The sequence below is a fragment of the Stylophora pistillata genome, chromosome 9 (assembly GCF_964205215.1).
Source record: "Stylophora pistillata chromosome 9, jaStyPist1.2, whole genome shotgun sequence".
NCBI classification, from domain to species: domain Eukaryota; kingdom Metazoa; phylum Cnidaria; class Anthozoa; order Scleractinia; family Pocilloporidae; genus Stylophora; species Stylophora pistillata.
In genome coordinates, this window is record NC_142527.1 from 590201 (window position 1) to 612700 (window position 22500).

General features: G+C 39.2%; 1 protein-coding gene across 9 annotated transcripts in view; it reads right to left on the reverse strand.

Annotated features, from left to right (window-relative positions):
- Positions 1 to 1677: 1677 nt before the first annotated feature.
- Positions 1678 to 22500, reverse strand: part of LOC111333941 (medium-chain acyl-CoA ligase ACSF2, mitochondrial) — a 20921-nt gene continuing 98 nt past the window's right edge. Inside the window, exons 1-21 of one of the 9 annotated variants that reach the window (XM_088733234.1) lie at positions 21779 to 22500; positions 21273 to 21463; positions 20068 to 20239; positions 19552 to 19680; positions 19139 to 19192; positions 17634 to 17752; positions 15849 to 15905; positions 8959 to 9076; positions 8761 to 8856; positions 8597 to 8655; positions 7867 to 7956; positions 7400 to 7491; positions 7213 to 7289; positions 6166 to 6273; positions 5908 to 6056; positions 5741 to 5795; positions 5528 to 5614; positions 4936 to 4988; positions 4363 to 4420; positions 4007 to 4075; positions 1678 to 3032 (exon numbers count right to left, since the gene is read on the reverse strand). The exon at positions 21779 to 22500 is cut by the window's right edge and continues 98 nt beyond it. In XM_088733234.1, the coding sequence (XP_088589360.1) occupies positions 2982 to 3032; positions 4007 to 4075; positions 4363 to 4420; positions 4936 to 4988; positions 5528 to 5614; positions 5741 to 5795; positions 5908 to 6056; positions 6166 to 6273; positions 7213 to 7289; positions 7400 to 7491; positions 7867 to 7956; positions 8597 to 8655; positions 8761 to 8856; positions 8959 to 9076; positions 15849 to 15905; positions 17634 to 17752; positions 19139 to 19192; positions 19552 to 19680; positions 20068 to 20239; positions 21273 to 21421 (1842 nt within the window). In that variant the 5' untranslated portion in view covers positions 21422 to 21463; positions 21779 to 22500 and the 3' untranslated portion in view covers positions 1678 to 2981. Of the gene's footprint in view, positions 3033 to 4006; positions 4076 to 4362; positions 4421 to 4935; positions 5325 to 5527; positions 5615 to 5740; positions 5796 to 5907; positions 6057 to 6165; positions 6274 to 7212; positions 7290 to 7367; positions 7492 to 7866; positions 7957 to 8596; positions 8656 to 8760; positions 8857 to 8958; positions 9112 to 9175; positions 10751 to 11454; positions 14873 to 15848; positions 15906 to 17633; positions 17753 to 19138; positions 19193 to 19551; positions 19681 to 20067; positions 20240 to 21116; positions 21143 to 21272; positions 21464 to 21778 lie in introns of those variants that run through there. The other 8 variants (XM_088733235.1, XR_015991724.1, XR_015991722.1 and 5 more) reach the window with 8 other exon arrangements.

The following is a 22500-nucleotide window of genomic DNA, read 5'->3' on the forward strand; positions in this document are numbered from 1 at the left end:
CCCTTGTAGACACGCCCTGCAGTTAGTATCAGCCAGGTGAGGGGAGTAGTATTACCATTGGTCATCATGGGTACACATTCAAATAAAAATACTTTAATTAGTCGTTTATTATTTAGTTATGTTCTAATTCAGTTTACCTCAGTTCTATTTCTCATATTTTAATAGTTTCGCTTTGAATACACCACAGATTATGCATTACATGTAGACGTGTCTCTGGATGTTAGTTTGTCGTCCCCGAGAGGCAAACTGAATAAATTATGTATTTTCAATCAAGAGATGTCAGTTTCATTCGACATGTACTTTCTGCTCCGTGGAATGAAGCCTCAGAGCGTACTAAGCATTTCTACACCAATAAAGGATGGCGTTTGATCACCAATTACCTCGATGAACTAACTCCCAAACAATCTGACGGAGTACTTGATTGTTTAGCTAGATCGAAATTTAAAGGCGTGGATGACAGTCTTTGCTTGAAGCTCTTTGTAAGTGTTGTAAGAATGCAAATCACTGGTCCAAAAGGCGATACGTGCTGTCCATTATTGTTGATAAAATAAGTTTCTAAAAAAAATGGTTACCAGACCTAATGCAGTTCAGATTGAACATTGCTACATGGTACACCTGGAAATATTTGCTGGCACTCTGCATTTAGTATTTACCTCTCGAGTCCATCCAAGACAACATCTTGAGCGAAGAAGTGGGCATATTGTCTGTAGCCACGAGAGTTATTATTATTTTTTTTTTTGTCATTTCTGTCGTTCGTCTTTGTTAATTGTAATTAGCGTAAATAGTTCTCGTCTCGATAGTTCAGTTCTGTATTTATTAGTTTGTATTTTTTCGTGCTGTCAAAATGTAAATTAAGTTTGTCAGCGTTGTTTCATGCAATCGCCTTTGAGTATTGTGTAGCCTTGTTTAGTCTATTGTTTTAGCCTTTTTATCTGCTATATAACATCGTAGTTGTGATTTTCATTCAGTCGTTGTTATTCCGGAGTGCCGTACAGATCTTGTAAGTAGTTACGCTTTCGTTTGTATTTTCCTGTAGTTTCTCGTATTCCTTTCGTTGTATTTTTGTTTCGTTGGGTTTAAGTTCGCATTGTTAATTCTGTATTTTTTCTGTGTGTTATGTACAAGTGAATCGTCGAGATTAAAAGGTACGTATTTCAAACTGTAACGGAGTGTCCATGTATCAACATCGTTGGGTCGTTGGAAAACAGCTGCTGTACTCAATATCAAGTCATACTCGGTGAACACACAGTGAATGAAAAATGGGCAGAAAAACCGCAGTTCAGATAGATGTATTTCATTTATTCTTTGTGTTTGATTTATCATCTTACGGGTTTATGTCGAATTAATACAACGGCCTGCTCCCAGTTGGCTTGTTAGTTGTTAGCTCAATTGGTAGAGCGCTGCACTAGTATCGCAGAGGTCAGTGGTTCGAATCCCGTACAGGCCCGAATTTTTTCATGTGTGATTTTCACTATTGCTTAAATAGAGGGAGGGGGGGGGGGGTATAAATTTGACCCGATGTTCACAACCAGGATACAATAGGATATGATGTACCGTATTTATTAAAAAAATTTTTCTCATTTTACAGTTACCAAATTGACAGAGTCAAAGTCCTCAGTTAAGTCTGATGAGTTCTACGATTTGTCATAATCATCTTGTAAATCAGTAAAGCAGAAATACAACAAAACATAACATAATCTTTATTTCTTAAGATAAAATCACATATCCTAAGTTACAACATAAACTCACAAGGGAAACTATTACATGTCATTTTAAAAAAATATCCTATTTCTAAAAACGTTCTTAAACCTCTCAGTGTGGATTCTAGGGACAGAGACTGACGTATTTCTAAAATTGTACCTCATGTTCTTTTCCTTAGGTAAAAACTGGAAAAACGGGCATTCGGGGTCATTCGATCTTTTTTTACAGAGTGCCTTGTCCGCCTTCTCTAGCAAATCCCTGATATCTACATTCTTGGACATAAACTTCCTAAAACGGCAACTAAAGTCAAATGAATAACAGTAATGAAATGATTTATCTACTAGTAAGGCTCGATTACAATTCAACACCAATCGTTTCATCATCTTCATCCAAAACTAGATGTACCACGTATACCGTACCCTATTGATGCCAGCCAACATGATAACATCAATCACTCACTCACCAGATTCAATTGTGAATGACGAACTAAAATTACAGTACTTGAATAAATTCATCGTACTTACCGAAATGGAGTGTTTATTTTAGATTTTTTTTAGAGGGGGGTGGGGGGCTTACTAGAGGGGGGCTTAATAGAGGATTACGGTAAGAGCGCAGTGAAAATATGTACTTGTACGTAAAACCTATTTTAATCGTTTTAATATGCTTTTAATACTAGTGTAGTTTGTGTGGCTAAACTTTGTTTAAATGGTACATATGACCATCCAAAATTCGACACAATCAGAGTTTTGTAAATTTCATCAGAAACAGTCGATTCAAGAACACATGAAGAAAACTAATTATTACTCAAGTAACCAAGAAAATGTCGTGATCACCATGTAGCAACTTTTTATGTTTAGTTTGACTTTGTACGGTTCAGATTTCAGCATTTTTTTTCTTCTACACGTCCTTCAAACGAAATTGTCTCTATGCTAGTGACAACCGTTCTCTCACTACGACTTTTATGTATTCCTCGCCGGTTCATCAATTTTAATAAAAATGTCCAAGAAACCTTTGTCTATTCTACGTGTCACCTTGAAAATTTAATTCACGAGATGTAATTTTCTTTATAAATACAAGAATAAAAGAATTTCACGTTATTAGAGTGCTTAAATCAAGGAGGCACCCTTTGAAATTGTTTCATAAAATTAGACAGGATTGGCCAGAGGAAACTATCCTCAACGCATTTCGCTAGAGTTTCTGGGCATGACCCGTATGGTCCAGCCACTGCACATTGGAGATTGTCGTCTTAAAATCTTTCCTTGTAGTCATCTCTTCTTAGTCTAAAGGTTCAGCTCTTCTTTGGTTCTCTCTCTCATAACAAACTTCTTAACCTAAGAAAAACACGAAAATGCTTGATTTACATATTTGCCTGGGTAACAATTCCTAGTTACACCGCTGCCAACCCTTTGAAAGAATAAACAACCTTTATAGCTAAGAGAGAAACGGAATTCGAGTGACTCCTTGTTAGGGTAACTGATCCCAAGTTACCGAGTGTTTCCCGAGTGTTTACTGCCAATTCCTTGGAAGAGCGAATAAGCTCTTACCCTCGGAAAGGCGCGAAATTTGAGCGACTTATTAACTGGAGTTACAATTTCTTCGTTACAGTATGTTTTACCACCACTTCTTACAACTCCCTATTATTAACAAATGGTAAACACTACAGCGTACACTATTGCGTTATGGATGCAGGCGGGAGGTTGCTAAGCACGAAAGAAGCGTAAGAGTCGCTCGAGGCGATAGCCGAGAGCGACTCTAGCTTCTTGAGTGCTTAGCAAACCTCCCAAGTGCATCCATAACTCAATAGTGTACGCTGTGGTGTTTACCATTTGTTTTATAACATAACATTGATACATGGTAGCTAAACAGTTTCCTTTTATTTAACAAATCTTACGCGACCAGAAAAAAACAAGCGCGCGCGGAAAAATAGTCTTTGCATTTGCTCACGTCAGCAGCGTACACCCATGGGCAAATGGAGGACGCTGAATTGACCAATCAGAGCGCACGCTTTACTTTGGTTATGTTATAAAACTGGTACCAACAGTACAGGAGAAGGAAAAGAGGGGTTAACTCCTTTCTAAGCCTTCATCCTTTTGTTTACCCAGCCCCTGCACCAACTGTTTGCTAATTCATTAACAATTGCTCTTTTAAGAAGCACACTTAACAGACAGGGTCTGCCAAATTAAAAACTTTCTAACAGAGGTGTGTCTTATCCAGTTCGGTCCTCAATCATGATATGTTTCTATTCTAAGTCTTAAATTCTCTGAATCATTTTATGTATTCCCGTTTCTTTTCCTTGTGCTCTTACCTTTCCCGTTACAGTGAGAGGAAATTCATCAGCGAACTTGATATAGCGAGGAATCTTAAAGTGAGAGATCTGAAAAAGGGAACGAGATATTTAAAACGAAACATTACTTATTTCACGATGAAGGCATTTCCGATGTGGATTGCAACGTTGCGACTGCATACTACGAGTCTTCCTCAAGTGATGAGGCCGTCGGACTGTATGAATGTCATCTTCGCAACTATTATACTCAGCTGTGATTGGCTTGTATCAAGCTGTGAAAGGCGCAATTCGAAGAATTGTGAAGAAAAAGACAGCATGGCAAGTTTTCTGTCATTGATTTCATTAAGAACGAACGTCGAAGCAGTCCATAAACCTACCTGGCCTTTACAAAATTCTTTTATTTCTTCTGGTGTGGCTGTTTCACCTGCGTGCAACCTGAGAAAGTTCATTTTTCGTTCAGAGGCGACTCAAAACACCAAGAGGTACTTGATACAGTGAAACCTCGATTTAACGAACCTCTATGTATCGAAGTCCTCGGTATAACGAACGATACTTCAGTTTCAGCCCGGCTAAAGTTACAGAACCTCGAAGTAACGAACCAATTTGCCCAGTCCCTTGGCACATCGTCAAATCGAGGTTCCACTGTATCGTGACGTCAATGTTACCCGGGCAGTACAATAAAAGACCGCTTTTGATCACCAGTGGCCGGTCAGAGTCGAAATGGCACGTAATCATGAATCATCCAATCAAGGGACAGGGTTGACCTGAATTCTTAAGAACACCTTGAGCATCAAAATTCTCTTGGCTGATTGGTCGATTCATGATCACAAGCCAGACATCTCGCTTTCTCATTGTGAACATCAGGCATTTCTTGAGAGAAGAACGTCTCTAAAGTACTTTCGTAAGCAAAAATGCTTCCAGGAAGAAATTAAGAAAAAAAAAATACTTACTTGATCCATGCACAGACTTCTTCTCCCAATCGAGGGTCCGGAACACCGATCACCTTAACGAAGGCCAAAAAAAGGAAAGGCCAAAAAAGGAAAGGCCAAAAAAGGAAAGGCCAAAAAAGGAAGGCCAAAAATGAAACAAAACTAACTTAGTCAAACTGACAGTATGTAGTCTTGCGTTTAGCGCGCTGCATTCTGGATTTAGAAGTCTGGGATCGAGACCCACCGGGTTATCGAGTAATGTTCTCGCTGGGTACGACACTTTACTCTCACAGTGTCTCTTTTCACCGAGGAGTGGAGAGGGGTACCTGACGAAACGCGAGAAGTAACCTCTGATGTACTAGCATCCCATCCAGGGAAAGTACATTTTGTCGTAGTCGCTTCATGCAGCACTGAAAGATCAGAGGTGTAGGAAGCGATAGTTAAGAGCAATTTGGGCTCAAATTAACTAAGATTAATCCCTTCCACCTAGAACTCCAACCGACGCTGTGCTGAATGAGTTACAATGCCAGGCGAAAGCCACTCATCAAATTTCCAGCGATAAGTATTGACTACAAAAAGGTCAAGATCAGAAAGACCAAAAAAGGTACTTTACCTGAACATCCTGTATTTTAGGATGTGTGTACAAAAATTGTTCCACTTCTGTTGGATAAATATTTTCCCCTCCACGGATAATAAGATCCTTTCAAAAAGCGAAGAATCAAAATTATAGAAGGAACTTGTCGTGGAAATAAGCGGTGGGTGATGTAGTGCACTTGAAAATAAATATTGTTTCGCCAGTTGTTTATAAAGCTATGAGAAAAAATACCTTTATTCTTCCAATGACCTTTATGTATCCATTCTCATCCATTGTGGCCAAATCCCTTTTTAAACCGGTGAATAGTGTCACCAACAGAGTCGGGTTCGAAAAAAGTAAAAGTAAATTAACAAACGTACAAGTCTACATTTTCGAAGAAAATACTATGAGGTACTTACCCACTGTGGAACCAACCGCTGGGGTCAATGCAGGCGTCAGTCTTTTCCTTGTCATCCCAGTATCCCAGCATGACATTGTAACCTCGAAAGCAAATCTCCCCTGCGGCGTTGACAGGTACCACACGGTCATCACTGTCCACGATTTTCACCTGCAACAGGTGTATATTAATTGGCAAAATATTAAGGTGTATGTGACAGTTTGAGGTTCGCAAAAGAGGAGATCTCACCATGTTACATACTGTATTACCAAACACCTACCTCATTATTTGGATGAACGCGTCCAATCGTAGAAACTCGCAAATCTATCGGGTCATCCATTAGTGTCTGTGTGGTGACAGGGCTTGTTTCAGTTAAACCATAGCAGATCTAAGACCAAAAGAAGTTACTGGACATCACTGCATGACTATGTGTTTGACTGCTTGACTGACAAAATGACTGACTAATAACCTGATGGACTTACTGTCCGTGTAAATGTCCGGTTGACTGCCTGACGACTTACTTTGTGTCTATGTATCCGTCTCACAGGTTCACTGACTGGTCGACTGTGTGGCTAACTGGCTGACTGACAGATTAACTGATAGGTTGACTGATAAACTGTCAATCTGTCTGAGTGACTTTCTGGCTCACTGTCTATCAGTCGGTTTGACAAATAGACTGACTGATAATTTGAGTTTTATCAACTGAGTTGATAAAACCAAATTACCTTGTTACTCCCACTGACGCAGCACCACAGTTTCTCTAGAAACTTACCCCCCCCCCTATCTTTATTCATTTGATTGAATAAATGGCCGTCCGTCTGTTCAAATAAAAAGAACATTTGGATTTCCCAAGTGAGTTTATAATGTTAATTGGCCACCGTAAACAGTTTCTAACCTGGCGTTTCGAGCGTTAGCCCTTCGTCAGAGCGAATGACGAAGGGCTAACGCTCGGAACGTCAGGTTAGAAACTCTTTACGATGGCCAATTAACATTATAAACTCACTTGATAAAACCAAATTATCTTGTTATACTTCCCCACCGACGCAGCACAACAGTTTCTTTAGAAACTTACGCCCTTTTTCCAAGTGAAAGACTGACATATTAACGGACTGGCTGATGACTGCATGAAAGACGACTTGATGGACAACTGACTCCGTCACCGACTGGCTGAGTGATAGCAGCACAATTGACTGGCCGGGATTACTCACTGACTAACTGTTTCCTAACTGAACGACGATATGCCTGACTGACAGGATAGCTGGTTCACTGGGGGACCAATCGAGTCTAACTGGCTGCTTTGTATCTTTTGTTTGAACACGCTATTTACCGTAACTTGTGGCATGTGAAGCTTCGTTATAATTTGTTTCATAACCTCAATAGGACACGGTGAGCCAGCCATAATACCTAAGATTACAAAATCCACGCTGTAAAGTCCAATACTGACAAAATAAAGTCTTGAATTCATAAATTAGAAGCATTCACCGTATTAAAGCTTCTAATCACCACTTTTTTACCAGTGCGAAGACTGCTAACATCAAACTTTTCCAACGCCGGGTGATTCAGGACATCAATAAACATCGTAGGCGTACCGTAAAGAGAATTACACCTGCAAAAAAAAAAACAAAAAAAAAACAAATAAATAACGAACAAACCATATAGTTTCGATGTGTGAAACCCGAAGGCTAAGAGCTTAAAACAGTAGAATTCGGATGGGAGATGCCCGATCTTTGACTGGGTCATTGTTGTATTCTTCGACTTCGCCCATGAGTACTGATGGGTATCGGAAAACTGCCAAGGAAACCTGATTTTTGGCAGAGCACAGAAGCACGTTAATTCTAAGAATACAAAAATAGTGAACAAACTGGTTTCCCCTCTCCGCCCCCTACTCCAAAAAAAAAAAAAAAAAAAAAAAAAAAAAAAATTAAAAGAAAAATAAGGTTTCACAAATCAATGTATGAAGCGAATCTGATACAAAGCTTACTTTTCCTGTTGAATGGCTGTCAGAACGGCGCCAGCGTCAAACCCTCGAGATGGATAAACTGAGGTGGTTCCGTATGTAGCACTCATTAAACTGAAAAGCAATGTTAGAAGATGGTAATCTCTTTTTCTATTTGTCAATCTCTGGCAAATTTACACAGTTAAAAATTTAAGGTGTTTTTAAAATAGGCGTTTTCTTTCGTCAAAAGCAGTTCGAGTAAGTTAGTTAAGTTAAAATGATCCTTTTCCATTGAAGAAGCAATGATTCGATACTTTTCGCTTTGTGGTTTTTCCGAAACACGAAGTTATCGTCAACTCAGAGAAGATCACAAAATATATCCATAAGATGGTGAAAAAGCACGAAGGAGGTGGGATTAATCAAAGTACGAAAGGCGACGGTCGAGGGTGCAAAAGACCAAAACAGCTTATGAATGACAACCTGGAAATTTTTCAGATCATCTTTTCCAGATAACCGAACCGTGATAACTTCGATCTATAACTTGCGTTGCGTTGAAATCTTGTTGCCTTATGCTTTCCGCATTCCGACCACATTTATTAAAGCAGGTGCTGGTAAGCTCTCTTCGTAAGAAATGAAGGAGGGTCGAAAACTTGAATATTGATTGATTGATTGATTGATTGATTGATTGATATTTAGCACACTTGGAGACAATTTCCGAGAGCTCAGGAGTTTCTTTAGAATTTCAAAAGGAGGCAGCAGGAGTACATCAACTCACCTTCCGAGCACCATCCCAAAGCAGTGGTAAAGTGGAACAGGAATACATATTCTGGAGTACTTAACAAAACAAAATACATTTGTATGCAGTGAGAGTTTTGGCCCTGAGAATGATTTTAGTTTCTTTTCATACGCTATCGAGCAAAAAAAGGAAAAATCTCATACCTGATTCTCATATTCCAAAACTTCTCCCACATAATACGAATTGTTGAGGATGCTGTGGTGAGAGAGTATAGCTCCTTTTGGGTTACCAGTTGTACCCTGTCAATTAACCAACAGATAGAACATTATCCACTATCAAAAAATAAGAAAAAATAAAGAAACCTTCCCGTCTTGCTTTTGCTTTCTTTGAGCAAAACTTACTGAAGTAAACTGGATGTTGATTGGATCATCACATTGAAGTTCATTTTGTAACTCAACCAACTTTCTTCTCTCTTCTGTCCCTCCACTCTCCATCAACTCTTGAAATGACATTGTACCACTGTGACGAATCCGCGCCACAAAGGTGGGTGCCCCCTAACACCAACAAAACACAGAACATAAACGAGCCCGAGAACACACGCCACAATACAACTAAACGTAGGCCTAAAGATATTTATTATGCTAATTACAACAATAAAGCGACTAACAATAACGATAGTCCAATGATCTAATTAATTTACAGGAATACGCTAACTTAAACTACAGTACACTAAAACTATTTACAAGATTATTACTATTAAGATAAAGAAAAGGTTTTTTTTTTTTTAGTTCAGTTCGGTTACGCCCGCGTCCGTGTTCTTCTCTTGTCCCCCAAATCACCACGCTCCACCAACAAACGACTGACAAACCAAATTCACAATTCACAAACCGAACTCACGTTTAACCCAGCTAAACGTAGAAGTTTCCAACCTCACGTAATTCGGTCTTCGCTCAGATCTTTCTTGACTCAGTTGTCTTCACTGGCTTACTGTCTAACAGAAGATAATCTTCTCCTTTTCCTTCAAGTTCTGCGCTTTAATTTCTTCGGCCAGCTTCTCGGCACACATCTGCTCCCCGACAAATGGATTTTTTGTCGTGTAAAGGAACGGTTTTGCTGAATGACTCTTCAGTGATTAAAACGTGCTCTGATCCGAACGAGTCTTGGTAACTTTCAAACCTTCACCGCCGGTGACCTTCTCTCAAAAAACAAAAACCACCCCGTATCAAACCACCCAAATCCTTAAATACACATGGACGCAAGGTGCCCGAAAAGAATGAAGAAAACTATTTGATATACACAATAAAGGTTAATTACACAACAGTTTACACAAGTGAAGAATAAAAATTACGTAACAGATACAAATAATCACGAACTACACTGATCCTAAGAGAATAAAAAAAATAATTTACATTTAATAAATAGATTCCTAACACTTCCATGACACCTCCCCCCTTAAATAGCTATTTTTTGGGGACATGGAAACACAAAAATAGTGCTTAATTAAAGATTACATTAATATACTGTAGAGCAATATGAGGTATTTACGCCCTACTAAGGGCATCTACGTTACAATTTTGCTTACCACTCTTATGTTCTATTTTTATGTCGTACTCCTGTAAGGTAATGCTCCACCTTAATAGTTTCCTACTCTTGTCGCGAACCTGATTTAACCACACAAGGGGATTGTGATCCGTTTGCAGCTTAAAAGTGCGGCCATATAAATAATAGCGAAAAAGCTCTACAGCCCAAACAATTCCTAAACATTCTTTTTCTGTGGTAGACAACTTTTCCTCTCTAGGCTGTAACTTTCTACTAGCATATGCTATGGGGTGTTCCTCCCCGTCCTGATCTTTCTGACTTAAGATGGCCCCAAGACCTCTATTTGACGCATCTACTTGCAAAATGAACTCGTCATTCCAGTGTGGTGGCCTCAAAACAGGGGGAGTCTGCATTGCAACTTTCAAATCCTGAAAAGCTGATTCATGATTAGTACTCCATTGAACCTTAGAGGGATTTTTACCCTTAGTGAGGTCGGTAAGGACAGCAGCCCGTTCCGAAAAATTTGGGATAAATTTCCTATAATACCCGATTAAGCCAAGAAAAGATCTTACCTGCTTCTTAGTTTCTGGTCTGGGATATTCTTTAATGGCTTGAACCAAAGCTGTGCGGGGCTGAATTCTATCACCTCCAACTCTGTGACCAACAAAATCGACCGTTGACATCGCGATCTTACATTTGGACGGCCTAGCATTCAGTTTGCACTCTCGTAAACGTTGTAAAACCTGTTGGAGCTCAAAAAGGTGTTGGGGAAAAGATGTTGACGTGTCAACCTCGACATCATCAATGTAGGCATCTGCAAAATCTAACCCCTGCAAGACTTTCTCAGACATCATCCTCTGAAAGGATGCTGGAGCTGTTTTCATACCAAATGGCATAACTAAGAACTCATACAAGCCTTTGGTAGTAATAAATGCGGACTTTTCGATGGTAGAGGTCTCCAAGGGAATCTGCCAGTAACCTTTTGTGAGATCAATTGTACTAATGTACTTAGCAGAGGCAATCTTCTCAATCATACGTTCCATGGAGGGAATAGGATAAGCATCCATCTTTGTGACAGAATTCATTTTTCTGTAATCAACACACAGTCGTATTGTACCATCTGGTTTGGGAACAATGACAACAGGGGCCGCCCATGGACTAGTAGAATGGCGTATTATGCCCATTTCCAGCATATTTTCAATCTCTTTGTTAACCTCCTCCTCAAGTTTTTGAGGGACCTTATAAGGGGCGCACCTAATGGGTGGGGAATCACCCGTGTCGATTTTATGCACCGCTACATTGGTTACATTTGGTTTTCCTGAAAATACATCAGGATACTCATGTAGCAAGTTTTTTACCTGTCGTCTTTGATCTTCCGTCAAATTATCAGAGATCACTACATCTTTACAAGTCTCATCGTGACCAAATGGGAAAACGTTGCTTTCGTGCGGCAGTGGCATCTCTGAGGACTCCGCCATTACTAAAGCAGCCATTTCATCACGGCTCTGCCATTTGCTAAGCAAATTAATGTGATAAGTGCGATGCTGTTTGTACATCTTGCCTGTATCAAGCTCATAATTCAATCCGTCCTCTAGTGCTCTAGTGACTTTGAAGGGTCCTTGCCATCTCATTTCTAATTTACTCCCAGGGGTGGGAAGCAAAACTAAGGCTTTGTCTCCAACTTCTAAGTGTCGTTTTGAACTATGAATATCATACAACCGTTTCTGCTTACCTTGGGCTTGCTTCAAGTTTTCTTGAACAACTTGTTGCATCGTTGCAAGTCTTCTTCGGATCTCAAGGACATGAGTTATCAGATTGTCTTCTAAAGATGATCCTTCCGACCAAGTCTCCTTGATAACGGCGAGGGGTCCTCTCACCGTATGTCCATAAAGTAATTCAAAGGGCGAGTAACCAGTGGACTCACAAGGAATCTCTCTATAAGCAAAGAGTAAGTATGGGAGATACTTGTCCCAGGTTTGAACCCGCTCTCGAACAAACTTCCTCAGCATACTCTTTAAAGTGCCGTTGAAACGCTCCACTAACCCATTTGCCTGGGGGTGGTACACTGATGTCTTAATCTTAGTTATGCCTAATTGCTCATACAGCTGGGCCATAAGCTTACTCATGAAATTGGAGCCCTGGTCAGACACTATCTTATCGGGGATACCCACCCTAGAGAAATACTGAATCAATGCATCTGCGACCGCCTTTGAGCTCGTTGACCGTAAAGGAATGGCCTCTGGGTATCGTGTAGCATAATCTACGATTGTTAAAATGTACCTGTAACCCGTTGTTGTCCTGGGTAATTCTCCTACAATGTCGATGGCAATTTTCTTAAAGGGTTCAGTAACAATATCTACAGGCCTCAAGGGTGCCCTTTTTGACTTCAGCTTCCTGGCTACCACCTGACATTGCAGGCAAGTTGCGCAATATTTGCGAACATCAAAGCTTAGACCAGGCCAGAAAAAATGTGCGGTTATGCGTTCAACTGTCTTCTTGCTACCCATATGACCTGACAAGGGGATTGTGTGACCAACACGCAGGATTTCATTCCTATAGGATTCTGGTACTACAATTCGATCAACAAACCTTGTTCCATTATGTTCTTCGGGAAGATATTTACGGTGCATGAGGAGGTCGTTAGTGAAGAAGTACCCATCCGATTCTTGTGGTGCCATTTTGGATGATTCCTTGCGTACTTTCTCGAGAGTCACGTCTGACTTCTGATCCGCTATCAGCTGGTTTCTGTCTCTATCTAGGATGTTTACTGGAGGTTTAACTTTACTAGGTTCTATTATCAAAGTATCACTCTCAGGATTCTTCTTACTTGTCTCTTCCTGTACCATGCCCTCAAATAACCTTTGCAAATCTCCTTCCTCTGGAGCTTCAGGCTTTATTTCTTTCTTCGCTAAACTCTTGACGGCGAGTGAATTTTCCCTGTCAATTAGCTCGTCTGCTTTCAATTGGGCTTCTTGTAATGCTTTCTGTCTCCTAGTCATCACGAAGGCCTCATCTCCACCAATGTCATCAGCTAGAACATTTCTCTCCCATTGGTCCAAAACATTTTGTCTCGACAGTGTTCTTCCAAAAGACGACCTGCCAAGTAAGCAATCTACGGGTAGCCTCTCCAACACTCCTACTAATTCTACGTGTTTACCTTCTTTGCTGTCAAATTCAACGTTTGCAAGTGGGACTGTAAGACGTTCTCCCGCAGCTGTTAATACTGTGATATTCTCCCCTGTGAAGGCTGTATTGTTTACATATCTTTTCTGGACTAGAGTCCTAGTACAACCAGAATCAATGACCATTTCTGCAATTTTCCCGTTTATTTTACCTCTAACATTGCAAGGAGGGAACTGAGATTGTTCTGACGTTAGGGGTGTCATACACAGGAGGTATCCCTGTGAAGGCTTCCCACGGCCCTTTCCACAGTTGAACGACATGTGACCTGGTTTACCACATCTGTAACATTTAATTTCAGGCCTCGTGGTTCTACGGGCTGGAGGGGAGGATGGTTTGGAGGGTCTTACATGGTATTGGTCTTGTTTCTGTTCAGACAATAAGTTATCCGCCTTAACATCTGGCCTCTTCTTTTTCCCAAATTTCTCATAACTAGCGGTTGACATATACTTACCATCAACAAGTGGCCCTTTCCTAGATTGAACATGTAAATTAGCAAGGTTGCCAAGTTCTTCAGCAGTTTTGGGCTTTTGCTCCTTTAACCAAGCTCTAAGCTCAGGACTTACCGCATCAAGAAGTCGCTCCATCAATACCTGTTCAATTATCTTATCCACATCACCAGTAGCCTCGGCAACAGCTATCCAGCGGCTGAGATACCTTCGGGTTCTGTTTCCCCACTGGACGAAGTCCTCGTCGGGCTTTTTCTCTGAGGTTCGAAACCTATATCTATAGTGATCTGCGGTTAACTGGTAGGCTTTAATAATGCTTGCCTTACTCTCGTGGTAATCCTGGCATGCAGGGTCTGGGATTTCTAAATAAATAGACTTAGCCTTTTCAGTGAGCTTGGGTACTAAATTACCAACCCATTCCCCCTCGGGTAAGGATTGCGCCCTTGCAGTCATTTCAAAAATCCGGAAAAAATCATCTATATCTTCACTCTCCCTCATTTCCCTGATTTTGATAAACTTGGGCCTTTTAACCTCATTGTCACTTACCTGTTTCCTTTCAAACTCCCTTATAGCAAATTCTTCCTTTTCAGCTCTAAGGTTTCTGAGTCTATCCTCCTCTCGTACCAAACGCCTTTCTTCTTCTTGGGCTTTTTGAGTTTCAAACTCCCTTCTCTCCCTCTCTAATTCCCTTTCAGCCTGACGCCTTTCTCTCTCCACCTCCCTTTCTAACTCCCTCATTTCTCTGTGTTCCTGACTAATTCTCTTCCGCAGTTCTAACATCTGCAGCTCACGCTCTTGTAACTGTAATCTCTGCTCAAAACTAAGACCAGTCTCCAAAGTTTCCTCCGCAAGGTTTTCTTCTGGGGCATCGAAACTCTGACCTATGCGATCTGAAGTTCTGAGTTTGCTTGCTAAAGTCTTAACACCATCCTTAGGAGAAAAATGAATACCTCGTTTGATAGCCTCAGCTCTAAGATCTTTAAGGACCCAGGAATCATAGCCGATCGCTGCAGTAGCCATATTAAATAATCGTATACTATTACCTTGCGTGTCTCCTGTTGAGCTGTTTATGTAAACTGTTAAGGAGCGATCCCACTCCTGACACCAAAAATATGTGACGAATCCGCGCCACAAAGGTGGGTGCCCCCTAACACCAACAAAACACAGAACATAAACGAGCCCGAGAACACACGCCACAATACAACTAAACGTAGGCCTAAAGATATTTATTATGCTAATTACAACAATAAAGCGACTAACAATAACGATAGTCCAATGATCTAATTAATTTACAGGAATACGCTAACTTAAACTACAGTACACTAAAACTATTTACAAGATTATTACTATTAAGATAAAGAAAAGGTTTTTTTTTTTTTAGTTCAGTTCGGTTACGCCCGCGTCCGTGTTCTTCTCTTGTCCCCCAAATCACCACGCTCCACCAACAAACGACTGACAAACCAAATTCACAATTCACAAACCGAACTCACGTTTAACCCAGCTAAACGTAGAAGTTTCCAACCTCACGTAATTCGGTCTTCGCTCAGATCTTTCTTGACTCAGTTGTCTTCACTGGCTTACTGTCTAACAGAAGATAATCTTCTCCTTTTCCTTCAAGTTCTGCGCTTTAATTTCTTCGGCCAGCTTCTCGGCACACATCTGCTCCCCGACAAATGGATTTTTTGTCGTGTAAAGGAACGGTTTTGCTGAATGACTCTTCAGTGATTAAAACGTGCTCTGATCCGAACGAGTCTTGGTAACTTTCAAACCTTCACCGCCGGTGACCTTCTCTCAAAAAACAAAAACCACCCCGTATCAAACCACCCAAATCCTTAAATACACATGGACGCAAGGTGCCCGAAAAGAATGAAGAAAACTATTTGATATACACAATAAAGGTTAATTACACAACAGTTTACACAAGTGAAGAATAAAAATTACGTAACAGATACAAATAATCACGAACTACACTGATCCTAAGAGAATAAAAAAAATAATTTACATTTAATAAATAGATTCCTAACACTTCCATGACAACCACTGAAACGACAATCCAATCACGATAAAGTTGACAAGTATTGGTCTTTCCTTGCTGTACTGATACAAACTAAAGTATCTTTTACCTGAAAGTTCGTTGATGGTCTTTACAAGCCATTACGACTAGCTTGAGATCAGGAACTCTGTGAAGGAAATAAAAAATGACATTGTTATTGGCAAAATGTTTGTTAATTTTTACACAACCCATGGCTAACTGACACAATACCACATAATGTTGAGGTATTGATTAATACTCTGTATCCCTTCCACCATTGCCCAGTACTAAACAAGTAGGAGCAATAGACCACTTTCATAAATGAATAAAGGCTGATAGTTTCTAAAGAAACTGTTTGGGGCTGCGTCAGTGGGGGTAACGAAATAATTTGAATATATCAACAAAGTTGGAATGGTAAATTGGCCACTGTTATGATTATAAAAGCTGACGTTTCGAGCTTTAGCCCTTCGTCAGAGCGAATAGGGATATTGTGGGTTGTGTGTGCTTTTAAAAGCAGAAAAAGGTGCTACGTGATTGGTGGGAAAAAATGGCTATACTCTCATAAATGGCTGCCAGATTAATATTCTTTTGTTTAAATTTAAATTAGCCCTTCTGGCCTCGTTCTCCAGTACAAAATTCAAAAGAATACATTATCTCAAGTGAGGCCAGAAGGGGTAATTTAAATTTAAACAAAAGAATATTAATAGGGCAGCCATTTATCAAAGTGGTCTATACCATATCTCTTCCTGCATTCTAGCACTGTTCTATAATATTAAAAATTTTAATATTAAATATTATTAATATTATAAAAACACAATTAAGTTCACTAATTTCCACAATTTTCCATGACCTGCACTCAATTTTCATACCTTTCTAGACCTAGAACATTCAAAAACAATATTAAAGAATTCCAAGTCTTTTCATGTTTGTCACAGATCATGTGAAGCCTGACAAAGTTATGTCAGTTGAATACTTACAAACTGTCCTGTCTATCTTTACCATAAGATGCAAAAACTTGACTGACTGACTAACAATCTACAGCAACTGAAACTCAAACTTTGAGAACATAAATTTTGTTAAATATTATCACAGAAATGTAAATAGTTAATACATGGTTCGTACAACTTCAGACAAACAAAATTCAAGGACTTTTCAAGGACAAAAGATGGTTTTGAAGGACTAAGTTTTATTCATGAATACACATTTGCCCATCGCTCAATTAAATTGAAAACAAAGGGAAATGAAAAATTCATCGACCAAACCATAGCCAAACCACCACATGTTTACGTTGCTCCTTAAAACAAAAGCCCATAGTGGACTACCCCACATCGGAGGCTTGTGCATGAAATTGAGGCACAGATCCAACATTGCTTCATGTACCACTCACGTTTTACACCGACCATTTTCCCTTTTTGGTAGTTACTAGTGGACAAATTTTCCATAGCAAAAGCGTTTAATTTATCAGAAAAGCTATAAGGTGCACAGAAGCTGCTAAATTTCAAGGACTTTTCATGACCTACTAAAGAAATCAAGTACTTTTCAAGGACTTAACCAAATTTAAGGACTTTTCAAGATGACCGTTAAAATTCAAGACCTTTTCAAGATTGTATGAACCATGTTAATAGTAAACTCTGAATCTCTTGACTAACTTGAAGTAGGGTCTCCCTAGTAAGCTTAACTTCACAAGCACAAGCGACATCTACTGAAACGTTATTTGATTTTTAAATGTTATTTGATTTTTAAATAACTTAATTCACAACAACACTGTTCAATTTTAATGCACTATATAAGAACTTATTATTAAATTATTTATTTTGCTGGTAAAATCATAGATTATGTTCTTCAAAATGTCTTATTAAATAAATCAACTATTTACCTATTGTTGAAGAGATTGCCTGGTTTTGACTGTGGTAGTTCATGTACAATGTGCGTCAACATGTTGTAGTAATCTTGAGTTTTAAAGCTGTCAGCCATAATGATCGCTTTACAGCCAACCTAAGATTTAACAGATACTTCTGTTAAAATTAACAAAAAGAATCCATGTTGTCATGTGTCTGTTCAGTGACAGATCAGAGTTGACGACAAAATGCGGTAAGAACAAACACAGGGCACACTTAACAAATGGTAAATACCACAGCATACACTATTGAGTTATGGACGTATGTGGGATTGCTAAGCACGAAAGAAGCATATTAAGAGTTGTGTGGGGTGATAGCCTAGACTCTAGCTTTTTGAATGCTTAGCAACCTCCCAAGTACATCCATAACTCAATAGTGTGTGCTGTGGCATTTACCATTTGTTTTATAACATAGCATTGATACATTGCGGCAAAAGAGTTTTCTTTTATTTAACAAATCTTAAGTGACCACAACAAACAAGCATGGGCGGAAAACTAGTCCTTGCATTTTGCTCACGTCAGCAGCATACACCCATAGGCAAATGGTGGTCACTGAGTTGACCAATCAGAGTGTGCGCTTTACTTTGGTTACATTATAAAAGGCTCTGCTGAGTGTGTCACTGACGTTCTTACTACAATTTGACATTTTCTGTGATGTGTCCCTCCCGCTTCTTGTACTGTTAATTCAAGAGTGTTGCATTGCTATGTGAATTGACAGGTTGGCTTGTTACTATGGGCCACATGCTCATGTGTAAGAAAAAACAAGTTGATTTGGCAGTAACATGAGCAGTGTTACTGTGTATAAAGTTGTTTAAAAATCAAACCAGCTGAATCTACATTGGCTGCCAATCGAAGCAAGAGTTAATTTTAAGATATTACTTATAACTTAAAAGATCTTAAATGAGCAATCTACTAGTTACTTAGAACCTATTATACAAGAATACCACCCATCAAGAACACTGAGATCATCAACTCGCTTACAGTTACGCATCCCACCTATTAAATCCAATTCCTATGGTGGACGCGCTTTTTCAGTATCTGCACCGAAACTATGGAACTCAATTCCCGAATATATTAAAAGAGTGGAAACAGTAGAAACATTCAAAACTAGGCTTAAGACATTTTTGTTTAAAAAACATTACTGTTAATTACTTACTTATCTTATGTCTTAATAATCTGTTGCTAGGCGCATTGAGATTAGAGATGCGCCCTATAAGCATCTATTTATTATTATTATTATTAATAGTTCAAATCGTCGTCTAGCAATGACACTGGGATGTATTACTGAACAGACCCATAAAGCAAAAAAATGTTAATGGTAACCTCAAATATGCATCATTTCTCCAATGGATCATATTAATAACAACCAATCAAAATGTGCAAAGATTTCAGCTTTTTGTATACATATCAGTTGATTATCTTGCAATATAAATAAGCCAAGACCAGTGGTTACACATTTACAAGCTATTCATTAAATAATGTACCTTTTTCAAAGCATATTCAACTTCTGGAGTTTGATAAGCAGGGTTAATGTTTACCTACAAAGCACAAACAAAAATTCATTCAAAAGATGTTAAATAATGTAATGGTTCCAAGACCTAGCTTGCTTCATTTTCACTACCCAAGTTATACATGGTAAGTTTCTTCCAATTATTCACACCCACCAGTAGATCCAATCCCCCAATGTAAAGATAAACATTCCCAGTCAGTATAATATAAATGTTGATGTTGCATTACTGGTAGTTCAAATCTAACATCAATACAATATCGGTACCACTTGCAAGTCAATATCAATCTCCCCTGTGTATCCAAGAATTTGTGAATATCAATCTAGCTGGTATTTCCCTACACTTTGTATCAGTGCAGTATTAGCCAGTATTAGCCTCAGTGGACTTACCAATATCAATCCAGCCTTGGCTGTGGCAAATTGAGTAATGACCCATTCTCTCATGTTAGGGCCCCAAATTCCTACACGGTCACCTTTCTTGAATCCCATAGCAAGAAGTCCTGCGGCAAGGCGATCCACCTGCACAATGAATAATGTAACTGGTAATCAATAAATGTGACTCACGATCAAAAGATTCTTCTGGAAGGAACTAATATTAGAGGAAAAATGAAGTCAAACGATTATATAATTTTGTTTTAATTATTATGATTTCACAGGGAAAGTTTACTAGAGAGCAGAGAGCTTTGTTTTTAAGAAGTCAACCCAGCATTCAAGTTCTCCATACCGTTCCCTATACATTCCCTATGGTACTCACCAGGAGAAATTGTTTGACAATCAAGAGCTTTTTGAGTTTGCAATCATTTCCTTTATCCTCATGACCTTAATGTTTGATTCAGGAGTGATCTGGCTGGAAGAAACTAGATGTTTATCTCTTTTAGGGATTATCTTAGGGTAATTAACCCTTACCTCTCCCTGGAATTCAGCAAATGTGGCCCTTTTGTTGTCTTCACAGCAGACATAAGCTTCACGATCTGGGAATTTCTCTACTGTCTTGTCCAGTCTTTGTCCAATTGTTTCACCAATGAAAGGTTTTGAAGATATTCCTTGACAATAACTAAACTGGAGCTTCTCATGAGAACTGTTTGAGAAGTGAAGTAATATCATCATGTTGGTAACCAGGAAGGTTTTACTGATATCTCTTAGAAGGTTTAACATTTTCACTACAGGGAAAAATTACAAAGGCTGGGCTGATTGGTAACCCTAGGGGCATAGAGTGGTACCCCCTCTTTTAACTCTCGCTCAGAAATTGCACTGGACAGGCTATGGTTCTTGCCCTGTGCTGTCTATTAAGACAAAAAGAAAACTTATATACCCTTTTCAAAAATAGAATAAAACCACAAGTTAAATCTTTGCTAATCTGAGTACCAGAGCATCTTTGTCCATTTTCTTTTAGTTTCCAGAAGCCTGACGCCAGAGGCAAGGGTAAACCAAGCATGGTTAGTAAGTGTGATTACGTGTAAAATTCTCCTGCCCTGTTGACTATGTCACTGCATCAAGACTCCATGGCCAAGATCCCAGACAACTGGCATGGCCTCAGATGCATGTGCCTTGGATGACTTGACTAGCCTAAGCCATGCTGGCTCAGTTCTTTAGTAGGTTGTAGTCTTAAGTCCTCTGGATTTTGTTCCAGCCTTTCCCCCCACCCCCTCTTTTTCACTGGGGGAATGAGAGATGGTTATAAAATTATTGTATCTCTGGATATCCCAACTGGAACTTGTCAGCCAAACATTGTAAGTGCTGCATGTAAATCAACCAGCCAAATTTCACGATTTCAATCAATTTCAATCTTATTTTGATAATTGTTGAAGTTTTTCGACGATGTTTCCATGAGTTTCTCTACTTAACAGCGGATCACCTGACATGTTCCAGACGTTGTGCTTACACTGTCTGTTGTTTACCGAAGAAAAGTAGTGGAGAAATCGTTATTCGCTTAAGAGAATCCCTGACATACTAACCTCCTCACAGATTTTCTTCCTTGTTCCTACCACAGAACAGGACAAATTCTTAGAGAGGAGATCAATCGATAACCTTTGAATTTTGAATGCGATTGGATCATGTCTCCTGGAATCATATAAGCGACGGACACGCGCAAGTTAGAGTTCCTCTCTCACCTTGTGGATGAGTAGCGAACCCTTCTGCAAAATCCACATGATACTGGCTTGGAGAATCTTTGCATCCACTGGAAATAAAACCGAAGATGATTGCATTTTGCTGCAGAGTTCAGTATTCCTGGCCCTCTGGTTGATATCGCCGCCATCATAACCGTAGAAAGCGAACAGCGAACAGAGTGGCAGAAAGGAAACTGGTGAGGAAAATTGCAAAGATTTCATAGGCAGGCATGGGCGTGCAAATAGTTATTATAACTGAAGTGACTTCAGTCAACCGCGCTTATTTGATGAACTAAGTGCAAGTCAAGCTGATGTCATGATAGAGTACTCGAGTGAAGAGGGAAAAAGTGAATATTTTAAAAACATGTTGAGTGATTTCTTGTTTTAGTTTGGTGAATGTAATATGGAGAGTTTCTGTTGTCTCTGCCATTCTGACAGCTTTGAAAAGAAGTAAGGAAGGCCATGACAGTAAAAATGCAACTTTCATCGATCTACGCCTAAGGCTTTACCTTTTCCAAGAGGTTTGTTTCTCTTCCAGATGTGACACTTTGAATGGAACGCCTCCAATGGTGATTGATGTTCTTGCTCACCCTAAATTAAAGAGTTACGACTTACTGAGTGGGCCTAAAGAGAAGGTAAATTCAGCTTTTTCTTCACAACATACTAAGGGTGTACGTGTGACGGGTGGGGGGACTTGCGTTGGCTTACATCCACACTTCAAGCCGGCGAGAACGGTATGTGGGGGAAGGGAACGGGGCTTATGTCAATGAAACAGGAAAACGGTCTGCTTGAAAGATGAACTCTACTTTGTACATAGACTATACCTGGTTCTAAAATCAGGGGGCTTAAAGTGCTACTAACCCCAAACATTCTTTTACAATAAACAAAATTTTCTTGTTTTACTGATCATAACCTTTATTCAAACCCAAATTTGAGTGTAGCTACAAAAGCTAATGCCCTCGTGAAATAGAATGAAAATAAAAATTCTAATAAGAATATAAAGTTTACATGCCTATCAAATAATACATTAGTAAAATATAAAATACAATATTATACGATGCCATTTACAATAAGTATAAAAATTCATGCTTGTGATATTATATGTCAAAATTGACAAAGCTACGAATGGTGTAATTGTGTGGCGAAAATATAATTCAATTGTTAATTTTGTAAATTTGAGTGTAAATGGTACATATATCAAATCAAAGTTCGACACAATTTTTGTAAATTT